General features: G+C 38.6%; 1 protein-coding gene across 2 annotated transcripts; it reads right to left on the reverse strand.

Moving 5' to 3' along the window:
• Positions 1–699: 699 nt before the first annotated feature.
• On the reverse strand, positions 700–19,689 carry LOC106946354 (serine/threonine-protein kinase PAK 3). 2 transcript variants are annotated; one of them, XM_015030628.1, is made up of 15 exons: positions 19,334–19,689; positions 19,114–19,214; positions 17,009–17,162; positions 16,875–16,912; positions 14,784–14,846; positions 12,196–12,351; positions 11,951–12,125; positions 10,142–10,205; positions 8,457–8,505; positions 8,263–8,375; positions 7,545–7,662; positions 7,317–7,416; positions 7,029–7,225; positions 5,823–5,960; positions 700–4,920 (listed from the first exon to the last, which is right to left on the reverse strand). In XM_015030628.1, the coding sequence occupies exons 1-15, from the start codon at positions 19,503–19,505 to the stop codon at positions 4,831–4,833; spliced, it is 1,728 nt and encodes a 575-aa protein (XP_014886114.1). In that variant the 5' UTR covers positions 19,506–19,689; the 3' UTR covers positions 700–4,830. The 2 variants fall into 2 exon arrangements, with proteins under 2 accessions (XP_014886114.1, XP_014886115.1); XM_015030629.1 differs by lacking the exon at positions 14,784–14,846 and having other exon boundaries at positions 19,334–19,687.
• Between the last annotated feature and the right edge of the window lie 4,704 nt (positions 19,690–24,393).

Here is a 24,393-nt window from a genome sequence, read left to right on the forward strand (position 1 = left end):
AACTCAACCCAGAACAACTGGAATCAACATTTAGTTTTATACTTCACTAATATTACCAAACGTGGAGAACCAACATCTGTTTTTATCAGAACAAGAATCCAGAGAAACACCTGCTAGTATATATAGACGACTTCTTCTTACTCTTATTAAACAGGGGACCTATATGTAGTTTTATACTTTAAACTTTTGTCTTTTGGTTTTGTTGTTGGTGTTTCCTTCCAATTCAGTTTGAACTGCCTTGTTGCTGAAAACGTGATTTAAAATTTACTTTACCTTCTTTTTATAAACATGTTCTAGTTTGACTCCTATGTATTTTTGTTTTGGGAAAATAATTTCTTCATGAATCTATACTGTGAGCAAAATTGAAGTAACTGTCAGTGACATTAAAACTTGATGCAAATACGCCATTATTAATTAAAAAAATATCACGCGGTTGTGTAGCTTTTACCAACAAAGCAGGTGGTGCTTTGTTGGTAAAATTATGCAGGCATGACAACTTAAAAATAAATGTATTCTCCAGACTCTTGTTTTTCCTCATCTTTTTATTTTCAGTCCAGTTCCCAAACTGCAATATTTTGTATTTTTACACTCAAGACACAGCCATGCACGATTCAAAGTTCAAAAAGTCTATTGCTTCAACCACAGTTAAAAATAGTTTATCCAAAACCTCATTTCTCTCCCCCGATTCTTGCTTGTCCTTTTTTTTATTTATTTATTTTCAAAGACAGGGAAAGGTCTGCCGAGGTACGCCGGATAGATCAGCAGTTTTACAAAGCTAGACAGTAATAAGAGAAATAATAATAATAATAAAGATAATTTAAAAAGTAACATTTTTTGTCTTTGTTCCATTCTCTTGATACACATTAATAGAGGAATTTTTCACACCACGTGTACAGGTTTACACATTCAGAAGATAGGAATGTACAGGAGCAACCACAGACAAGAGTGGGAAGGGGAGGACGGGGGCAGGTGTGGGTGTGGGTGGGCACGTCAGTGGCGTCTCCTGTCCCGAAGTTCACCTTTGTGCTCATAGTTCAGACCTGTACAAGGGTTAGAAAGGCCAAAACGTCCCAGGGCCGGGGAGGTTTTCCAACAGGCCACACGCAGCGACACGGAGGAAGAGGATGAAGAGAAGGTCAGCCGCGCTCGGCCTGGACTGACTGTGTGGGCCTGCACACAGAGAGCCGGGATCAGCGGCTCGCTCCACAGGTGAAGAACTGTCTGCTATAGAGCCCCCTCCCAAAAAAAAAAAAAAATCTGAGAGAGGCAGATCCGGGAGTGTGCAGAGACGGCATGTAGGTTGGACTTTCTGTTTTTTGGTTGTTTTTCTGTTGTTTTTTCATTTTTTTCAATTGCCAGGGTGCAGAACATTTATCGGTACCATACGAGTCACCTGAATTATCAGCTTAAGTTACACAGTTCTGAAAAACAGACAGGGAGGGCAGGGGGAGAGGACCTGCCATATTTACATACATACATTTCCTAACAATCCCAGCCTATGCGTTTTGGGAGATAACAGTGTACAGTTTGTTTTCACATGCATGGAATCTGCTGCGTCCTCAGGTGTGTCGCCTCTCCTGCATCTTCTGTACAGAGGAGGTACAATGTTTCTGAGCAGCTACCCTGCACCTCAAAGGTAAGGTGGAAAACAGGAGTGAGGCATCTTTTAGTGCAGATTGAGGCAGCCCCCTATCATCATCATCATCATCATCATCATCACACACACACAAACAGACCCACACACACACGCACACACACACACAGGGGAGCTACAATGCCGGTAAGAAATGTGCATCCACTCGTCATCGGCAGGAACGTCGTCGGTTTTGGTCGTTTATTCACTTCATTCTTTCTGTAGCCACTAACAAGGTTCTGACAGAACTCATGTCCTGCCATAGGTCTGGTTTTTAAAACATGGCCTGGGGCTGGACAATATGATTAAAAATCGTTCTACCATAAGAATGTCATATCAGTTGACATCGATAGTTATTTGTTTTTTGTTTTCGTTATCTGAAATAATGTCAGACTGTTGATGTGACCGTTGCCGTTTCATCCAGTTTCCTCTTGAGCTGTGATTCAGGCTAAACCTGAAACTGCTGCAGCGTCTTACTCAACAGGCTGTTGCTAGGTAACCAAAGAGCAGTGAACTAGCTCATGCCACAAATTTTGTTTAGTTGGCCCTGAGAGGATGAGAGGCTAAAGCCTTTCAATCGCCCACATCTCCCAGAATGCTGTGCGGTTCTGGATCAGAGTTCAGTGAAATGATCAACAGTTCATCTGATGTACTGATCAAATGTCTATCGCCATATATTGTTATTGATTTATTGCTCAGCCCTAGCAAATTTCTGCAAGGTCCCCATCAGAAACATTCAGGTAGGTTAATGTTAGCCTATTTTATTTATTTCAAAACCAGTTTCATGTGTACATGGGACTTTTGTGCTGTTGGAACAAGGCTCCAGTAAATCAGCTGTTGTCACTGAACTCTCTACGCCAGTTTTACATGAACACAGACTGAGAGGACTCCATTTAAACACTAAAATGGGTTTGGAACAAATAAAACTGATCAACATTATGCTTAAGGAAACACAACCCCAAAGTCTCTGGTTTTAAAAACTTGCTCCCAATTACAAAATAACAGACTATACTCGAAAGCAGAGTCTATGTTTTAAATGAAGTCTCTCAGTTCTGCTCAGAAAAGTGATCAATTATCCAGCCAGGATTATGTCAGAAGCTCGTTGGTGGCTATAAAAAGTGTGAAGCAAGAACAGTTAACTTGTTCCAAAGCCCGATATTAACACATTAACGTTGAGGATGAGTTCATGCGTGTTTCTCACGGCATTGTACGTGGAGGAATGCCGGAGGGAGCCAGTGAATGCAACCACGGACGGATGAACTTTGTACTGGAATGAGTTTAAACTCTAAACCAGATATGAGAGGAATGGGTACAATCATAGGAACGGCACTCCTTAATTAGCTCAACGGATAACGCTCACCTGTCAAATCTGTCACGTATTTGAAAACTAACAACAAAATGTAACGACCTTATGAGAAACAAGTCAAAATACAAGACACATTTAAAAAAACAAAAAAACAACTAAAGCCTGGACGAGGAGCAGCTTGGATTTTATGTGAGAAGGACGTGAAGTTTTTCACCTGACCAGGTCGCCTCTAACATCAACATTCAGAAGGAAAATTAAGATTACAATAAAAAGACATTTTGTTGTTTTTGTAAATGAGACGCATTTCTACTGGATTTCATCTTTTGCTCACGGTTTAAGGTTTAAATGAGAAGCATGGACTTCAGATTGAATTCAGGATTATCATCTTCTTCATTCATTGCTTTTCTTCTAATTTATGGAAACCATATCACATGTTCCACAGTGCTTTGAAAAAGTATTCAAACTTACTGAATCTGTTTTCATATTTGGTCATTTTATAACCACAAACTCCATGTTACAAATACAACATTGTAGAGCGTGATTGTGGCAGTGGAAGGAAAACAATGCACAGCTTACAATTAAAAAAATATTAAAGGTGTAATCAATTTTAGGATCCTACATAAAATCAAGGAGCCCAACTACTAAGATATGATAATCCAGCTGGACTAAAATGAAAAGGAAATCGATAAGAAGCCATTTTAGAGAGACATGGAGCTAAAAACAGGACAATCCAGGAAGTAAATCTGCTAAATGGCACCGATCATTTTCCTTCAACTTCACAATTATGAATCATAAATAAAGTCCAAATTCAAAACACAAAGCTGATGTTTGCAACATGACAAAATGGGGAAAGGCTTTTTTATCGCACTGTCTGAAAAAAAAAAAAAACAAACAAAAAAAACATTAATGATAAAAATTTTGGAGTAATATTGTTTCAAATGATAGTTTGTGTCAGAATGTTTCAGAAATTATATTATAAATAATGAAGACTCTATATATTCAAGAAGTAATTTAAAATAAACCAAATTTAAAAATTCAATTGAATTTATGTCCAGTGATTAAAAAAAAATTAATTGAAAAAGAGGTTGAGCACAAATCATATAAAAGAACTGCAGAAATTGATTTCGGAAAAGGTATTTAAAGCTTTCGCAAGTCATGAAAAAATCATTCCTGAATCTCTTTTCCTCTTCCGGCAGTTGCATTCCTACATTCATTCACACATGTCAACACACGAAACACAGCAGAATCACGCCACAGCAGAGGAGGCGATCTGCAGAGGGTCAGCGGTGCTTCTTCACAGAACCACGGTCATGCAGGCTGACGTCGGGTCCAAACCGAGACGGAAGGAAGCCGATCCTGACCCGGGATGGGGAAGAAATCTTTGTTTCTCCGTTTCGCTGCTGCAGCAGTTTTTTATTTTCACTCTTGAGAATGAGCACCTTTCCTTCTCGCTTTTATCTAAACTATTTTTTCCTTTGCCGCTTAGGGAGCGATTTGTCCCAAAACAAGACATGATGTGAACAGAAGTGCACGGTTTGTTTATACACACACACACACGCTTACACGCACGAACACACACACACACACACACACACACGCATGTCTGACATACTTCTGATGGACTGCTCTACATGTACAGTGCTGGAGAAGTAAACACGGAGGCAAGGTCTGTTTTTTCAGCAGCGTGGCCGAGAGGCTGCAAAGCCAGATGTCCGTCCCACAGACGAGGCCTGGAGGACGAGTGGTGGCGGCGGCTGGGGGAGGGGCTTATGTCCTTGTGCTGTCACTGTCAGTCACACAAACCCGCCCTGTTCACCCAAACCCCTGCTGTCATGAAGCAACGCACCAGCGGCAGCGCTCCGGCCTTGGGCTTGGACAGGGAGCCCCGCCCTCAGCGACTGCTGTTCTTTATGGCTTCCTTAGCAGCTACAATCAGAGGCGTCAGGCTGGAAAGAGGCTTCGCCAGCTTGAGGAAGGAATGCTGCAGGCACAAAGGAGGAGATGAGAGCACAGACAGGAGAGATTCTGTCAACTTGTGGTTAAGATTGTGAGGATCAGGTGACACGTGTGCACAGATGGAGAATACATCTAATATGTAGCTCTATAAAAAATTAGGAGACCACTTAAAATAATCACTTTTACTCTGTACAGGTTTATGTTTGAATAAAATGAACATTGTTCTTTTGTTCTATGAATTACTGACAACATGTCTCTGAAGTTCCAAGCAAAAATGTTGTTTTTATATGCAGAAAATGAGAAATTGTCTCAATAACGAAAGCGATCCAGTGCTTTCAGACCTTAAATAACGCAAAGAAAACAAGTTTAAATTCATTTAGGAACAACAATACGAATGTTTTAATTCAGGAAGAGTTCAGAAATCAATATTTGGAGGAAAATAACCAGGAGGTTTTCAATGGGGTTCAGTTCAGTGGACTGAGCTGAATAATTCAATCTTACTTAACTTTTGAGGAAATCAGGACAACTTCAGGTTGTTCCTTACAATCTAATTAAATCTCTTCTCACACCAGCTGGATAAATCTGACTTTGAACCGCAAAAACAGAACTTCTTACCAATTAGTTTTGGTTTAGTTTTTAGCACAAATTTCGTAAGACACTTAAAATAAAGAAAACTTGCATGCACATCACTTTTCAGCAAGAAATAGGAGCTTATGTCCAGGCAATAATTCGTAATGTTGATGAATATTTATAAGTGAAATACCTCCCATATTATAACTGCAAAAAGAAAATACCCAGAATTTGCTTAATCTTCCAAAATGTTTGTGGCGGAATATTTTATGGTCTGTTGAAACCAAATAGACCCAAATATTTGGGACAAAAACTGCCATGAAGTTTTAATTTGTATTATTTTTCTTGGATATTCACCTGCAGCAGCTCCTTGGCAGAGCCTCTGCGGTCCACATCCATCTCCAGACAGCGGTTGAGGAAATCTCTGAACACCGATGAGAGCCTTTCAGGGTTCTGCAGCTCTGGAGTACCGTTGGTTGCTATCAGGTAAAGTGCCTGCAGTCAAACATAATGACACTTTTAAAAATTTAAGTCCAAATATCTTGAAAACATTAAATCAACACGTTTTTCAGAAAAAAAAGTCTAAACATTGCCTTGAAGTTTATCCACCAAACAACATTAATCTCCATTTTTTTCTGTGTAAATATTTCTTCTGCTCTATTAATAAAGATCAAATAATCTGTATCAAAAAAAGTTTGTGATGATCATACAGTGTTATGTTACAGTAAGAAGCAAAAGGGATTTTTTTTTTTAACATTTGAGTTAACATCTATGTTAGATATGCAAGCTAACCAAAACTAAAATCAACATTTGATTATAATATCTGATGTTTAGTTGCCTGATGTACTTTATAAGGTGAAGTGGCTGCAGCCCAAAAACAAATTTCCCCTGTGGGACAGTAAAATATAACTTATCCTCTGCTTTCAGTTGAACTTTTTAACACTAAACTTCCCTCTTATCAAAACTTTATGCGATAGGCCAACACAAAATGCTACAAAATTGTGGACATGAAATGATGCATGATTTTCAGAAGTTTTAATTTTGGAACAGAAAACTGAAAAGTGTGGTGTGCATTTATATAAAGCAACCATAAATTGATACCTGTAGCTCTGGCTGTTTGTTACAAGCTGTTGCTTAGCAAAAAAAAGAAACTCTTTAGAGCTTTAAACAAGTTTTGTTTTTCCAGGATTGTAATTAACGCCATCCTTCTTCCCACAGCATAATGCTGCAACCACCATGTTTCACCTTCGTGTAATTGGCAGTAAGTATTCCTTCATAGTGTTTTGACTCAAAAGTTTACCACCTTCCATGTTTACTGTGTCCCACACATCGCTTGGACTAGGACTACTTATGGCCCACTCATAAAAAAATGCATCATTTTCTTTTTTCTTTACAATTATTCAAACCCCTACTGGATGTTAGAAGAAAAAAAACAACAAAATACAGCAGAGTTCATACTTGCGACAGAATGTTTTCGAGGCATTGTATTGGTGCAGCTGATGCAGAATCAGTTTGCACCCAACAATGGAAAAAAACAACAACCTTTTCCTGGACTGCATTTACCCTGAGTGGATTCTCGTTCAGATAAGGTGGCTCTCCCTCCACCATTTCTATCGCCATGATTCCCAGAGACCAGATGTCCACTTTTGGTCCGTAAGCCTTTCGGGTCACCACCTCCGGTGCCATCCAGTACGGTGTTCCCACCATCGTGCTGCGCTTGTTCTGCTCCGGAGTGATCTGGGCGCAGAAACCAAAGTCGGCTGCAGAGGAAGGCAGAGGAACGTCATTTAGCTGATTACTCTGTCTCTACAAAATGTAACTTTTTGGTACCAGTCTTTAAACAGGACTTACTGAGCTTCACGGATCCATCCATCCCCAAGAGGATGTTGTCACTTTTTATGTCTCTGTGGATGACCTGGTTGGAGTGTAGGAAGTCCAAAGCTTGGAGACACTATGAGGACAAAAGTAGAGGCACATGCATTCAGCATCCATGTTCCTAGAAGCAAATTTGAGAGGTCTCTCTCTCTCCTCCTGACTTTCATTGGGCGACGCCGTGGTTGTCCAAACCTGGTTTCTTACCTCTCTGCAGACGGCGGCGATCTGGCCCTCATCCATACAGGTCTCAGTCACAACATCCGTCAGCGAGCCTCCGGCCAAATACTCCATCACCACCCACAACTCGTCTCCTACCAGGTAGCTGGAGGACGCAGAGAACAGGAAAGGGACGGATCTTTCCTTCAACAATAAGCCTCATCACTTTGACAAACCACTTGTAAAAACACGTTATAGGTCTACGTAGTTTTTACTGAGCAAAGACGTGACCACAACAGAAAGGTTGACGAGAAAATGGACAGCTTCAACTGTTGCAGCGTTCCTGCTGCTTTGAAACACTAGGTGGCAGTGTTTCACCTGAATACGAGTTCAGCCTACTCATAAAAGGAGAGAGAAGGGAATCTGTAGAAGTAGGACAAAATCCCATAAAAAGGAGGATCAGACGATTCCTCAATGTCACTACAGTACAAACTGAATCATGTTAACTTAGTCCATAGAGGCCAAGTTAAATGTTTAGGTTTTATAAATGTCAATTTATAAAACCTAAACTGAATATTCTTAAATAAGCCTCATTGATTTTTTTTCTCTTTATATGAAAGAAACCGAAAATCTTTGAATTTGAATTCCCTGTTTGACAAAATATCCCTAAACTTTTGTCGTACGGGGAACGCACATTTACGGTTTCCTTGACAACAGCAAAACGTTTACATTTTAGAAACAAGGTTCTGGTTTTCAAACGACTAACCTGTCCAGGTAGTTCACTATGTTGGAGTTTTTGTTTTCCCTCATCACCAAGATCTCGTTGATGATCAGCTCCTTCTTGGGTTGTTGCTGCAGGTTCATCTGCTTGATGGCCACCTGATACCACAGATATTTACAGGTATTTACGTAGGTAAAGATTAGCAGGAGAAATTAGCAGAGAAGAACATTATATTTTACCTCTTGACCGGTTGCTATGTCGATGGCAGTGTAGACCGTGCCAGACGCTCTGAAGAAACAAAACAGCAGAATTAAAAGAGAAATATACAACATTAAAACAAACAAACAAAATTACTTTTTAAACCTAAAAAATACTGTTATTTGGAGAAAGATCTATTTATTACATTTGAACATTTCTGTTTTTTAGAAGCTGGCACATGCAACTAGAGTTAGAAATTAAAGTAAGACTTAAAAAAGTTAATCTGACTGCAATAAAATTAGATTTTGCAGCATGAATCAAAATATCTTCAGCTAAAACTAAGTTGGTACAAAACTATGGATTACAGCAGAAACTCAAATAATTAATATTTCCAAATTCTTCATCAACACAGTATTTTTTCACCACAAACGTTTAGATTTGCTTTGTGAAGTTTTACGTTCTATTTTTTTACAGGTAGAATTGTCTTTCGCTGATGTCAACTGCTAGCTATTCGAGGCATGTCTCAGTCAACTGTGCATATCTACAAACTTACATTTCTTCCACTTCTTTCTTTCGAAACAGCTCGATATCAGTCAGATTCAAGTCTTGCCACAGATTCTGAGTTGAACTAAGGTCTGGACTTTGACACGGCTGTTCTAACTATTTGGATCTTTGTGTTCTGCTGAACGCTGAACCTCTGCCCCGATCCTCTGTAGGCACTAGCCGCTTTTCTTCCAGGATCACTTTTTATTTTATCTCAGTACTGATTTAAAACAGTTTTTGCACATTTCAAATGTTCATTTAAAGCTCTGTAGACGATCAACAAAATTTAAAGTTCTAGCCTTTATGAAAAGGGAACCAGCACTCTGGTGTGATCGAGCTTACTGTTGTTCTTCAAGAATCTGGCAGCAACATTTTGGATGAGCTCCGACTGCCTATTTATCTTCACTGACCTGTACTCTTCTTCAAAAAGTTAATGTACTGAAAACTAAAGTTTGTACCAGATCTCGTGTTTCCCGTTTAGTCAGGAAAGCCTTCATTTTGACAATCTGGCTGTGGACTGATTTACCGCTGAACCTTATTTGGTGTTTACAGTTCAGGTCTGAGTACAGAAGCATCTTAGAAATTAAACCACATATTCTCTTTCCTCTCATCTCTCAATTATGAACTGCTTTGTCTAAAAAATAAAATTCCAATAGAATACATTGATGTTTGCGTCTGTAAAATGTAAAATTTCAAGAGGAATGAATGAAGTTAAGTCTCCATTTAACTCATAGTTAAAAGACTTCTTCTGCTGATTCTTCCTCTTTCTCCTCTGTCACAGGGCTAGGAATTATGAAGCAAGAGTTTCTGGTGGTAATAAATTCAAGATAAGAGAGCAGAGAGTAAACAGACAACTACCCACTCTTCAGCTATCCACTTGATCAAATATGGAAATGTTGATCATGTTGTGAAGATTACAACCAGTGCATGTTTTTATCTGTTCAGAGGAGTCCTGAATAAAAAAAGCATTTAAAGATGCAGAGAAAAGTGGAGAGAGGCAGCTAGCTGGTGGAGCTAATCTGTGTCTCCATATTTTTGGGATTCAGTTTTCATTTCCTGTCCACTCACTTTTCTCACAGTTATCCAACCCTAGCCCTCTCTTAGTTCTCTTGCAGAGAGTGATGCTTTAAAAAACAAACAAAAAAAAAAACTCATTTTGTTTGTCCGCCATGAAGAGACTTACCCTTGTCCAATTTTCTCGAAGCGTGTGTACTTCTTTTTGGGATCCCCCACGCTGACGATACTCCCTGAGTCAGAGAGAACAGATATATATATAATCATCATCCCGGCTGCATATTCCTGTCTTGATCCCCACAATGGACCCCTGGTGATTCAAGTTGAAGTTATATCACAGGCACAAAACTAATCAAGTACGTCAATACACAGAAATTATTTTCCTTTTCTCATCATGCAAAGCACTTAAGGAGCTTTACATGATAGCCACGTTCATCCAGTCAATCTTAAGAACGCATAAACATTTATACACCAGTGCTTTCATTGTTAAGGAAAACGGGGGAAGCTGGAATCGAACCAACAACCTTCGGATTACAAGACAACTACTGTTGAGTAACTGGCATTTTGTACATATTGACTAAAGAGGATCGCAAACAAATTACAAACTGACACGAATACTATCAGAGGAAAAATGTGTTGAACAATTTTTATCATCTAAACAAGAATAAATCAAACAAAATGACTCATTATATTTGAAAAAATTCCTCTCTGTCACCAACAAGTTTGTGGCAGGACATCTGACCGCTCTTCTTGGCAGTGAGCACATTCCTAAACTCATTTAAATTGAATGGTTTTCTGGTAAGAACCCGGCTTTCAAGAGCAGTTCACAAATATTTAATAGAGTTGAGTTAAGGGCCAAAGGCTTAGTGCTGGCCTGCTCATCCATTCCAAAACCAGGTTTTATGTATTCTGGGATCATTATCCTCTAGAAACACTTAATTGTGTCCATGTTTCAACCATCTGACTCAAGCTGTTCATCTGTGATGAAAGGAAATTGGTCAGAATGTTTACGGAGAATCCAGGAACCAGTAAGGCTCAAGGCTAATGCATACTGGAACCAGCAGCAAAACCAGTAATCCAAGTTGACACAAACATCGATTGAAGAGATACCAAAATTTGGCCTCTGCTTTGAGCTACGAGTCATTTCTACAACAAGCGGTACTGGTGAATTGCACAAATAGAGCTTCGCATTACATCAACAGCTGAACGGTTGAAACTTGTACAACTGCTGTGCCAAATGCAATCCTATTAAAAATGTATACACTATGATTAAAAAAAGCCAGTCCAGAACAATCCAAATGAGCTCCATCAATCCTGGTGAGAACAAATGGCAAACATCCGGCTAGAAACATAAACTGGAAGCTTTTTGATAGCAAAGGGAAATTTATCTAAATATTGGTAGGAGTGCATGTGTATAAATGAAACTGTATGTATAATTTTGAAGACTTTAATCCTTTAATACCCAAGTCTCAAATCTACTCCTGGATATTTTTGCTTATTTTAATTGTATGCATTTCTTTAAATGTTTTGTGAGTAAATATATATTTGCCAATTTATCCATAACAGCTGGAGCTTTCAATATCTAGCAAGTGATTTTTGCAATTTATCTTCTTTTAAAAGAGCGCCCCTCAGATTAATTTCACTCCCTTCTACGGCGGGGGTGAAATTACCGTAAAAATCCGATATTGGCTAGAAAGCGAATCGTCTCCCCTTTTAGAAACCTTTGGGATTTTCCAGATAGCGCAACGTGTGGCAGAATTACGGTACTGCAAATTTAACTGGATCGTCGCCCATCAGTTCGGTCTGGAAGGGTTAATCTCATATTTAATGTTTTTGTATGAATACCCTCAATCACACTCCACAATTATAACTGCCAAAGGTTTATATAAAGTAAAAAAACATATATGTATTTATTTCTCTCAGATTTGTCTATGTAAGGAGTAATAACCCATTTTGTTGAAGATCTTTAAAGACATACTGAGTCTTTCCAGGATCTCCTCATCTGTCATCTTGGACTTCTTCCTCTGCCGGTCGGTGTGGCGGTACATCGTGTTGGAGGTGTTGTCAGGCTGAACCTGCGACTCTGGTGGAGTTGACTCCTCTTTGACCGGGGCGGGGGGCTTTGGTGGGTCCATGACGGAGCGCGTGTAGATCTGCATCAGAAGAGTCAGAATGTGTTACAGCAGCCGAGTGACCGGACCAACCGGTGGCTCCTGAACTCACAGATTTGGTGTGCTCAGGTCGAGGGGCGATGACCGGGGGCAGCTCGTCGTCGTCGTCCTCGTCTTCATCTTCTTCCTCCTCTTCCTCCTCCTCCTCGTCCTCCTCTTCTGAAACGGGCGGAGCAATCGGGGGTTCTGTTGTTGACGTTTTGGCACCCTGGATGGGGAGAGATGCAAGTCGGAAGAGGTGAATGCAGCATTTAATTAATGCGATATGTCTAGATGCTAACATGCTCCCCAAATGTATCTGTTACCACCAGGAATAAACGGCCTGCGTTCTCCAAACCAGCCATGTTACACGTTCAACATCTGTGTTTTCTTGAGTGAAATGCAAAAATAAAATAAAATGGGTGCTTGTGGGAACCACATTAAATAATTTAATGATTTACATAAACAAATCATCATTAGAGATGCACTGAGATACTGATTGGTGACCACTTTGAACCAATTTTCAAACTCAAAATTCAAATCTTTTTCCTGACAGTGAGTGCAAACTATTAAACACTAACAGTTAGCTATGTATATTATAGTCCGGGATTTAAAGGAAGACATGTTTTATAATTGCGCATTATTATAAGACATGTCTAAAACTCATGTTGAAGGAGAGATTATAGTCGTTTCCCAGCAGCCGTGGTTCACCGTTTGACTAAAGCCAAGCTTTCCATGTATCAACATAAAAATAAACTATCCGTCATCGATTGGCACTGAATCATTGGATTAAGACTGTTCTTTAAATATGTTTCTATTTTAACTCAAAAGTTAAAATTTCCAAATTCATGTTGGAAAAATAAAGATAAAATCGAATTTTAAATGCTACAATTAGGCAGCGTCTCATCAATCACAGCCTTGTCATCCAATATGGTTTTCTATCATATAAAACTTCATGATACCCAAAATAATAAAAATAAAAAGAAACTCTTCATCAGCGTTTTCATTTTGACAATTTCGACCGCACCAAATCAATAGCTGGTTCTACACAACCTCATTTAGTTTAATTGTAGCTGTAGAGTTTCAAGGTTTATGATCTTTTATTGTTCGTTTTTAATGATAATCGTAGTTAGCCTGGTCAGTGTACAAATCAGTCAGTAAATTACAACTGGAAAATTACAAAATTAAGTAAATTGCAACTTGAAATGGGTTTTTCATCATTCCAGGATTGAACATCTGCTAAACGAGGCAATGCACACGTCGTCACACATGCTTGTTTTTGAGTCACTGTTCAATACTGGGAATTATTTTGTTTTGAGGACTCATCTCATTGGCAGCTCCAGTGCCACCAGCAGGTAGCAGTGGTAAAGCAGCTTGAGAACGATTCCTCTGGAAGATGCTTTTAGAGATCGCTGTTTGTGTAATGCTACCCATAATAACCTCACTAATCTCTACCATAGAGTCAAAACCTAGTTTAAAATTTAAACTTTAACCATTTTGTCTTCATGGCCGCTCTCTCCCACAAATGTTATGATCTTGTTTCTTTTTCGTAGATAAATATTGAAACGTTAAACGGTCGTCAGAAATCGGCCACGAATTTTAGATCGGTGCATCTCTAATTATCATTCAACAAAAGTATTCAAAAATTAAATAAAAAAAAAAAAAAAGAGATCATCGAGATCAAAACGTATTTGAGGTAAAGTCAGGGAAAAGTCATGTTTATGGCACGAAGAGCATTTATGATTCAAGAACTAAAAGGGAAAGTGAGGTTGCATTCAGTGCATTTCTCTGTGGGCTCTGGTAAGGTGTGCCATGAACCAGTGATAGGGATGAATTTTTAAGAAGCAAGGTGTTGCATCTTTTACAGAGCTGTGAGTTCTGACATACTTCAACCCGGTGGTGGTGGGCAGCATCTAGATGAGCCGCAGACACACTGTTGGTTCCTTTTAATTAGTCTGATTAATCAGGCATATTTAACACGCCGAATGCGCTGCCATTTTCTCCTTCTTCTTCTTCTCCTTCCATCCAAGAACATTATTTGCCTTGGATCATCTTCCTCTTATGGAATGGAAACACTTCATCCGCTCTCGTCATGCATTAATGAAAGCGGTGCAGCTTAGTTCTGGTGATTAAAAGCAAAGTCCCAGTCCTTCATTGAGACAGACTGGGCCTCTGACTCGCTTCGAGGAAGACCGGGCCAAGACTGCAGTGCAGAGAGGAGTGCTCGGTGCATGTGTGTGTGTGTGTGTGTGCTCCTTTTTTATTGGGAGCCATGCAGTAATGTCTAAAATGGTGATGAGTTCACAGGCAGATTATTGGCAATGTGGATTAAATTGTTAAAATATGAGCTCATACATGCAGATAGACAGCCATTACAGTCCTCTGTGGAATATGCGACTGTCCTGCCATTTCAGAGACGGCAAGTCAAAGAAAACCACAAAAAATGATCCCCTTTGTGATGTTTCAGAAGAAAATGAATCTGGTCAAGACATCAAAAGCTACTAGAGCCAATCAAACCCCCATGAAATATCAATACAAATTGATATTTGTACTGCAAAAACAGCCGGACGGCTCCGTCAATGTTACGCCGTCAAATAGTTGAATTTAGCTTCACAGCCAATGTAGAGGTACATCAAGTGGAAAGTAATATGGAGGAGTTACCTTGTCAAATAATGCGCTGCAGGTTCTAAGGCTGACAGGAGGCCCAGAAGACAGCAGTCGGTTCTGAATGTGAAGGTTGAAAATGGGAGGATTTACTTAAAACAAACCCATACAGTGAGTGAGACTAGGTGTATAGTATAGAGGAGGAGGCAGGGTGGGGAGCAGAGAGGGCTTCATGTCCACATCATTATCCCCCAACACACAACATGAGGGCAGGACGTGGCGGGAAGAAAATATGCTACCTGCTCAAAACAACATTTCCCTCTCCACTTCAAGATGCGTCAGCAGATGCAGGTGTCGAAATGTTATGTCATCATTTGTTTTGGAAACTGCTAATAAAAATCACTTGAAGGTATGCAGCAGCAGATTACATCCCAATTATTGGTTCCAGATTGTCATCACACTCATCCTGCTGTCTATATTTTACTGCTCAATGAAGACATTTCATTTAGTCGCAACGATCGCGCTGCTCGTCCTCACTGGGTCTGATTTCTGCCATTCTCGTAGTTAAGTATACCTTCTGGACAGAATGATTCATCTGAATTAACTTTCAAAAAGAAGTCCTGATGTTTGGTGTTGTGAAGGTGTCAGGGATTTTTCGTTTCCATGTTTAGCAGTTCAAAACAGGTATAGTGGATCTTTTCCCATTTACCTTCTCGTATTTAAAACATAGCTAAAGTATGTTTTAACAGAATTTCTTTCTATGGATGGCGGTATTTTTAAACATTTTTACAGGGTACATAATCATATAAGCCAACATGTACTTCAAGATATCTGTACACTGCTTTGCAAAAGTATTCAGGCTCCCACTTAGCAGTGCTTTGCAGAACCGTCTTACACTGGAATTACTTTAGGACTCTCTGCTTCATGTGGGTCAAATAAAGACCATATGAGAATATTAGAAAGCTGGAGTTTTTCATAGGTCGTCTCTAAAATGAGACATTAAAACTGGCAGCACCTCTGTTTCTCTAATTCTTTAGCCTTTTCATTAAAAGTAGTGAAAATCAAACTTGAGTGAAGCTAATATCTCACAGCAACCAACAGAGAGCATGAGCAGACACCAAGCACAAAGCTCAAAGTTGTAAATATGCTGAAATGAAATAAAAGCTTTGGTGTAACCAAATCTTGGACTTCCCTGTAACGCAAAGTGTAATGTTGCATTCATTTCACTCTGAAATCTCATATTATGACAATGTCATAGTAAAGAGTTAATGCACAGCAGAACGCTGTATTAGTTGGTAAGTTAATGCAAAATGCACATCAGTTTGTCACATCCACCTGCAGCTGACCATCAGCAGTGTGATAAGGGCCTGCTGTCTGTCTTTGGTGATCATTTTCTTTACATTAGCTCAGGATTTCAGTGACAATGAAGCCAATAGCTGAGTCACCTCTCGATGCTGCCAAACACTGAACTGCATTTGAAAGCTTTCCTCCCTGACTGACCGCCACACCCTTTTACCCTTCACTGGCCTTGCATGAAGAGATCCCAGTGGATTTTCCCCTGGGGCAGTATATTCTGCTTCTTCCTCTTCTTCCTCACCCAGTGAATGCAGGCTGGGCTATTCAAAGCATAGATAACTGAGGTCAACACAGCGGGAATCTCTCTACATGCAGCAGAGCCTCCAGTGACGCTTTTGTCCATGTTCGTTTTGAATTTGGGAGTGGATCGGGGAGGGGGAAAAAAAGCAATAGGCAGCACACCTCTCTCTGCAGTCACTTATTTTTCTGCCGTAGTTGCAAAATTGTTTGGCGTGAGTGCAAAATGAAGAGAACTGTGCCATATATTCAGGGAAGAAAGCCCCTAGAAGGGAACACACAGAAATCTGTGTGAAAGGGATTCATCTTAAGGTGTGTTTTGCAGAAATTCCCCAGAAAATGACAGTGAAAGAAAAGTGAGAAATGACATATAAAATCATTTGTTGGAACTTACCTGGTAAAGTTGTATTTACAATGAGATATTTTATCACTTACATCATGATATATATATTTTTTTAAATTCTGCATTCACAAATTTTAAATCATACATATTATTGAGTCTGGGTAAGAAAACCCAACACCAACCAAAGTAGAGTTAGGTACACAAAAACTCACCAGAGTGTTTGCTGCAATGTATCCATGCGCTGTTTTGTCTAAAATAAAATAAAAATCACAAAAATATTTTTGCATTCTGTATCATTTTAATCTGAAATGCTTTTCTGCAACGTTGGTTTTTGGTGTTTTATTACCTCCCGAGGTGAAGCTCATGTATTTCTGGTTGTTGACGGTCTCTTTGGAGTCGTAGAACTTCAGCACGTCGATCACAGCTTGTGGATTCTTCTTCTGCTCCAGCTTGGTGATGTTTGAGGTCTGTAGGAGCCGAGCCCACTGCTCTGGGATTCCCTGAAGGGGTCACGCGTTGACAGAGGAATATAGTCAATGTGTTGCCGTACGTGCGACCTTCCTCCCGTCCAAAAAGTTCCACCTTAACCCAAAGTTGTCTATTAAAGCTTATTTATGCTTTCTTTACTGTAAGTACACCAATTTCTAACATTTTCAGACGTCATTGCCTGCGTTTTAAATTTCCGTGGCTGCCACTGAAGGGTAGCTCTAAGTTTCTGGATTCAGAGGAAAATAGCAAACATGGAAACTTTAGAGGAAATCTCAATCATGTACATTCCTGAAAAACAGGCAAAGAGGCAGAGGCAACTCTTTAAACAGCTATTTTTATCACCTTCGTTGTTCCTTCCACTGATCACACATGAACTCTACTGAGCTACACTGCCCCCATGAGTATCGGAGGTATTACTTCACTTGTTCCCGATATCTGTGCATTAGGCTGTTTTTTTGTTGTTGTTTTTTTTACAAGGGAGCTCTTTGAGATGTTGACTTAAAATACATCCAATGATGCCTCAAATGATTTTAACGAACCTTAGTGTGTGTAGACTTCTTAATTAAAAAATGTTTCTTATTATCTTGGTATTTAGCACATGCAAACTGTAAATGTTGAGCGTTGAAACGTTGAACGAAGTTCAACATTTACCGCTCCGGGTCACTTTGAATTTTTATGGCCTATTTACAGTAGACATGTAGAAGAGTTTTATATATTTTTGGAATTGTGTCTTCTTATGTATTTTAATCCATTTGGGAATCCAGTTTTATTTAGTGCGGGTTAATGTCATTTACCAGTGTCTCATCACACTCTCTGCACAGTTTTACACTTAAAGCTTAATCTCTGCTGAAAATAGCCACTGCTATATAACTGGTGTCAGAAGGGGCTCAGGAAAAATGATACTCGGATAGCGATCCAGGGACGAATCAACAGTATTTCACTCTGTTCTCTTGGAAAAGCATGAAACGAGCTTAAGTGAGTGTTCAGTTTAAAACAGCTAAAATGGAGCTCTGTTTGCCACCAGCACATTGCTTTCCATATGAACAAGGAACTAGTTGTCACTGATGTCACTGATGGCATTACCCAAACATTTGAAAGTCAAATAGAGCAGAACACGTTAGTCTCAGTGCAAAGGTTGTTTTTATAGGGGGCTGAGAATTAGATTTCAACTTCACACACACGCCACTCACATTTAAAGCGAAATAAACCAAGCTAAAAGAAGATAAAAATATAAAACCTTAACTATGTAAGACTGCTAATGTCTCATTTTTTATGCATTTTGTTGAATAATTTAACGCAAAATGTTAATTTCACTCTTCATTTGCATTATGCATATGTAGATGCAGAAAAACAATTTCATGAAGTCTGGTTCCCTATTAAGAATGTACATACACAGTAAAAAAAAAAATTAAAAATCTGGAAAAAACAGAAAATGTCCTGGTAATTTTCTGTCAGTACATTTTCTGTTTTTATTTTTTACAGAATTTCCATCAAATTTTTTTCCACAATTTAAAAATTTTTCCCCCATAATTTAAGTTATTTATGGTAAAAAAAAGATTAACATGAAAAACTGTTAAATTACGGAAAAAATTCTGACGGAAAAAACAGAAAATGTTTTGGCAGAAAATTACCAGGACATTTTCTGTGTTTTTACTGAATTTGCATAAGAATTGTTCCTAAAATTTAACAATTTTTCATGTTACATTTACCAACATTTCTGTTAACCCAAAACTGAAATGTTCCATCTTTTTACAGTACATCTTCTGATATGGTCACAAACACTTATTTTTAAAAGCTTGCACATTTCCAAATATTTTTGTCTTCCAATATTGTTAGGGCATTGCCTATATACCTTTTCAAATAACTTGTGTTGTTTTTTTTTTTGTTTTTTTTTGTTTTTTTTCAGAAACAGAAACACGTACTTATTTAATGACTTGTTTTTATAGTGAAATGAATACTTACTGTAAATTCTCCTGTAACAGCATCAAAGCCCACATGGATTGTGTGTTCAAAGTCTGAGGGTAAGGATATCTCTGGACGTTCTTTTTCCTTCTTTTTGTTCGCTGCAAAAATATAAACAGCAGCACATTTCTAATGTCAGTTTCTTTTTAATTACACAGACTAGTGCAACTACACGAATGAGCAATAACATGGAGTGTAAGAGGTGCAGAACGATGCTCACTTTTGTCTCCTCCGGGGAAAATGGAGCGCAGGCGAGCTTTCTTGTTTTTTTCCTCAGGAGCCATTGGAAGTGGTTTAGATGCGTGATTCACTGATGAAGAGTCTCTGGAACTACTGTTCATTCTCAAGGGCGGGGCTGGTGGCTTCTCTTCAATATCGACACTATCAGACATCTTTAGTAGCACTCACAAGATCCTGAAAGGAAAAACAGAGACAAACAAGGTCTGAGTGAGGACAAAGAGACTTTAAATAACCAGCATAGAAAGGTTAACTTATGAGAAAACAAAAGAGAAAACCTGCTTTACTGTGGGATTTAGAGTTGAAAATTGGAATAGTATTTTATTATTTGAGAGTAACAGTTTGTTTTAATAGCTTACTGTTGTTGTTGTTTTTTTCCATTTTGGACATGAAACATGGTTAGGCTGTTCGTTTATCGCTGTGCACCAACAATATGCCAACACCATGTTTCAAGTTAGGAATGGTTTGTTCAGCGGAATACGTGATGTTATTTTGTTTCACACGTTTATGTAAATAGGTCAAAAAGTTCACTTCTTACACGTTTGATCATCCCCGATTTGGATAAGAGAATAAATCCAAACACCAAAGTTGTTTTTATTATTTAAATTTCACTCTTTAAAATAATTTAGGTGGGTACAAAAAAGCCAAAAAAATTGCATAAACAGGCAACATTTTGCTACTGTGCTCTGTAAATGCTGGGGTTTCTCGAGCTGTGGTGGCGTGCGCTGTCCAGTGAATCTTTTCAGCTGTGAAAGTAACCAGGATTTGACTCTAAGATAATCTGGCACGAGGAAACTCTTCTATCATTCTCTTCTCCCATCTACCCATCCCTCCGCCATGTTACACTCCTTCACTGCTTCACTGCTTCACCCTGAGGCCAAGCCTATCATGTGATATGCAGCACAGCCGTCCCAGAAAGCGGGACATCCAGGCGGCCCCCTTAGTGGAGACCTACATTAGCAAACAAAGACACACTCCCCTGGTCTACAACAGTGTGCGCCGTCTCTGAAAAATTACACATTTGGTTTCACAGTAGCCTGTGGGATTTTATGCAACCATGGCTCAAGACAACAAAAATCTGACAGGGCACAAAAGACTGTTTATTTCCAAGTACGGCGGGTTTGGAGTAGGGGAATGGGATAGGTAGGAAGATGGAGCATAACAAAAAGCTATAACTGAATCAGATTTGTCTCCAAAAACAGCAATATTATGCAAGAAGCCACTGCATGGAGTGAAACGGCTGTAAAAACATGAGTGAAATATAAACAAATTATGGGTCATTTCACCATAAAAACTTCCACAAGAATGCTTATGTAATTTGATATTTATCAGGGCTGACGTGCAGCATATGGAAAACAAATAAACAAAGAAATTTAAATAACAACCCAATTGTACATTGTCTTTCTCCTCGGCTTTTAGGAACTTTTATTCTCTTCAGAAGGCAAAATGAAGAGATTATTGTGAAAACAGCATCAGGATACTTTCATTTTGGAGAACTGTTATTAAAGGACAGCTGTAAATTATTTGTGGAGGCCAACCAGTGAACTGCTGAGCTGCAAAACGGAGCAATAAATGTTGGACACAAGTTATTAGCAGTGTAATGGTACACGTAAATCATTGTGTGGCATGCAGCTTGGTTTCTGGGTCACAGTTCAGTACAGGTACTGTGCAACAATAAAAGGAAACAAACACAAGTCCTAAATGTGAGGCTTGTTTTCACTTCTTTTAAGCAAAAATCGACTTCTAGGAGTTGTGTACTATTAAATTCGCTTTAAAGTTAAAACTTTAAAATAACAGCGGCAAGCAAACCAAATGGCAACCAGATATCTGAATATATCATGTAAGAAGACACATAATTATTTTTTCCATTTAATGACTGATGTTAAAACTAAAGTTTAACAATGTAAAACACATTGTGAAAATGTTTGCTAAAGGTGTTACAATCCACAAACAACCAGGTCCTTTACTAACATGGTCTGAAGAGGAACCGACAAAAATGAACTCAAGGACAAATGCCTTAAATTTTGGAAAACTGTTTAGTGGTCTGACACAACTACAACTCAAGCAGGGATTCACCCAGTGTATTATAAGCCTGGCGGGCCACCAGGCTTTACTTGCACCCCCAACAAGCTTATTTATTTAAGTTGTTTTTTGTTGTTGTTTTTTTTATGTTTTCATTGCTCTTAGGGTCCTCTGAACTTTATAAAACACTATACAAGTACAGGTTATTTACCATTTACCAGGGAATATCATTTCAACATCATGTTATGTTGCTGTTTTAATAAAAGAGTGATTGGCGTACTTCATAAATAAAATACCATCATTAGGAGAAAAAGACGTGTGGAACCATTAATACAACATCTCCAGAGATCTGTCAGGACATCAAAACCTTGACACCATTTCTTTCTCCATTTAGTGAATTCCAGATGAGCCTAAAACAGATTTTCTCAGGTTGATGTTGGACATATTTACAGAACTAGTTGTTTCTGTAGCAGTATTGAGCAACAAACAAAACTCTTGTCAAGACAATAAGTAGGATCTGTTGGGATGACATCATGCCTGGATGAGCTTCAGTCCTTATACTGAAAACACATTTTCTATCTGGAGTTTAAAATTAGCACACATTTATTTTTCCATCAAACTGGCATAAACACTTTCAGAAATTAATTTTTCAAAATGCCTCAGCATGTTTACAGGTAATATAAAACATCACAAAATTGATTTATCTTCTAGCATGTATCAAATCAAAAGGAAGGAATGGTTGGCCTCAAAATGTATTACTTATATATTAACGAGAATATATAAGTATAGCAAAAACATTAACTTAGATCATCGGAAACAGGTAAGTCTCCTGACATACATGTAAACCATGAACATTAATAACTAATCATTTTTGTTTCTTAAGCATTTGGTCTTCTTTCTTTTCTTAAAAAAAAGAAAACAAATAAAAGACATGGAACTGAAATTTCATCTCAAATATTAGTGCCATTAAATGTAGGAGTATTAGTAATTATTCATAAATAATATTTTTGCTTATTGTAACAATACACATACCATGTTTTAAAGCATAAAGCAGATGTAAAATTAATATAAATTAATTTATCACTATACTAAGCACTGGTTATTAAATAAGTGACATCTTCAAGAGTGTTAAAAACTAAATAGTTTTAAAAACCAATTTTAGATTGATTTCAATGAGTATAATTAGAAAAAATGTGTTTAAACAATAGTAATGTCTCACACCTTTGGCATCATCAGTAATAAAACATATGATAGTCACAAATTCCTCCCACTCTCAGAATAAAAATGGCCAAAAACTCAGCAGTTTGTTTTCTTTAAGTCTGAGGCTACGTTTGCTTTACTTCTAAAACTTTTTAAAGTTGACACATATTTCCTAAAGATTTATGCTGCCATAGAAGCCCATAAAAAACAGAAACAAACAGTTGTTGTGTGCGCCTAGTTTCAGTTTTGCAAAGTTGGAATCCCTAATGTTAGCTACCATGCTAATATTGGCTAGCATGTTGGTAGCAGCTAACATGCTCAACCAACATGCTGAATATATTACAAAAATGCAAAACATGATATATTGAGAATTGAAATATAGTACAAACATAGTTTTTTTGGGAAGTCTGCTGAAAGACTTTGCACAGCTCTACAGCAAAAGTAAATCAAATCTGCAGCCCTGAAAGCCATGTGTCCGTTTTACTAATAACATGCCTGACAGCTGGCTCATGAAGCTGTTGGCTGGTGTGCGGGCCTGACGGCTAAAAAAGGCAGATTCATGAAGGCTCAGACATTAGTGATTCTTCACTCATATAAAACACTGACCTATTTACTGTGCAGACTGACATGCAGGGAAGGCAGTCGGTGAGAACGCCGTCCCTGAAACAAGCTAAATCTCTTTCTAAATCACACATAAGTTCGTCTCTGAGCATTGTGCACTGCAGGATACATGCTCCTTTTCCTTGAAACTGAGGGAAAGTTAAGAACATCGCACTGCAATCCACAGAATGATAATTTATCAAAATTCCACCTGCAGCCTCCATCTGAAACCCCCATAGGCTTTAGCAGCTACCACAAAATATAAAAAGTACAAAACCCCCACAAAACAAACCAGCTCAGTTCAGATTTTACTGTGAACATTTTCACATTTCCATCCCATAAAATATTAAATTATCCATGAGGCAGAGGAATTTTCTGCGCCCCTTAAACTTTAATGCTTATTTGAATGGCAAACATATGAGGAGGCTCCAATCTTGAACCCCTGGCAGTCCAGTAATGGCCCAGCAGTGGGGGCAGGGCTCCATAAGCCCGGCTCTCCCTGTGCCTGATTAGGACGCGCTCTCGGTTTGCCTTGGCTTTGGCCGGGCGTCTTTGAAGGATGCTGATTACTTGGATGGGATGGACAGTTCGAGGACTTCCGAAGGATAAAGAGAAATGAAGGGAAACTCTGCTGCAGCAGCTTTGACTATTGTCATCTCTTTTTATCTTAAAGATCTCCGGACAGCTCATTATGACCACTTTTGTGTCACTCTTCAGACAGCAATCACTCGCTTTTAACAAACACACTCAGAAACACCAAATAGTAAAATAAAAACCACAGAATCAAAACGTGTGGGGCGATGACATTGCTCACATGATTGGTTCCTCAAGGTCAGGATGAAGCCCCCAGAGTCGCAGCACAGACGCCACAGGTTTAAAAATACAAGCAACACTCGCTTTTTGGAGGGGGAATCGATCAAACAAGCCACAAAAGATTCTAGATTCTAGATTCTTTGTTTGTTTCAACTTTATGCTCATTTGATTTCAACTGAGAATAAATAAAGTGTGCCCTCTTTTTACAAAAAATAAATAAATAAAAAATACAAGTAATATGCAATAAAATCTGAGGTAAAGAACTATTACTGTTTTGTGCTTAAATGTACAAAACATTTAAGCACAATGAAGAAGCTATTAATGAGGAAGCTATTTTTAATGTTTGTGAACCAAACTAACTACCCAGATAGCACATGATGTTAAATCAACGTTGAAAAATAGTTAGAA

This window comes from Poecilia latipinna, unplaced genomic scaffold (genome assembly GCF_001443285.1).
Source record: "Poecilia latipinna isolate Pla-1442-1.1 unplaced genomic scaffold, P_latipinna-1.0 Scaffold187, whole genome shotgun sequence".
In the NCBI taxonomy this organism is placed as follows: domain Eukaryota; kingdom Metazoa; phylum Chordata; class Actinopteri; order Cyprinodontiformes; family Poeciliidae; genus Poecilia; species Poecilia latipinna.

Coding starts and splice junctions, on each gene's coding strand:
- LOC106946354 (XM_015030628.1), bottom strand. CDS start 19,505: ATGTCTGATAGTGTCGATATTGAAGAGAAGCCACCAGCCCCGCCCTTG. Junction 8,376..8,456: donor ACATAGCAACCGGTCAAGAG/GTAAAATATAAT, acceptor CTGTGGTATCAG/GTGGCCATCAAGCAGATGAA. Junction 4,921..5,822: donor CTGCCAAGGAGCTGCTGCAG/GTGAATATCCAA, acceptor TTGTGCCTGCAG/CATTCCTTCCTCAAGCTGGC.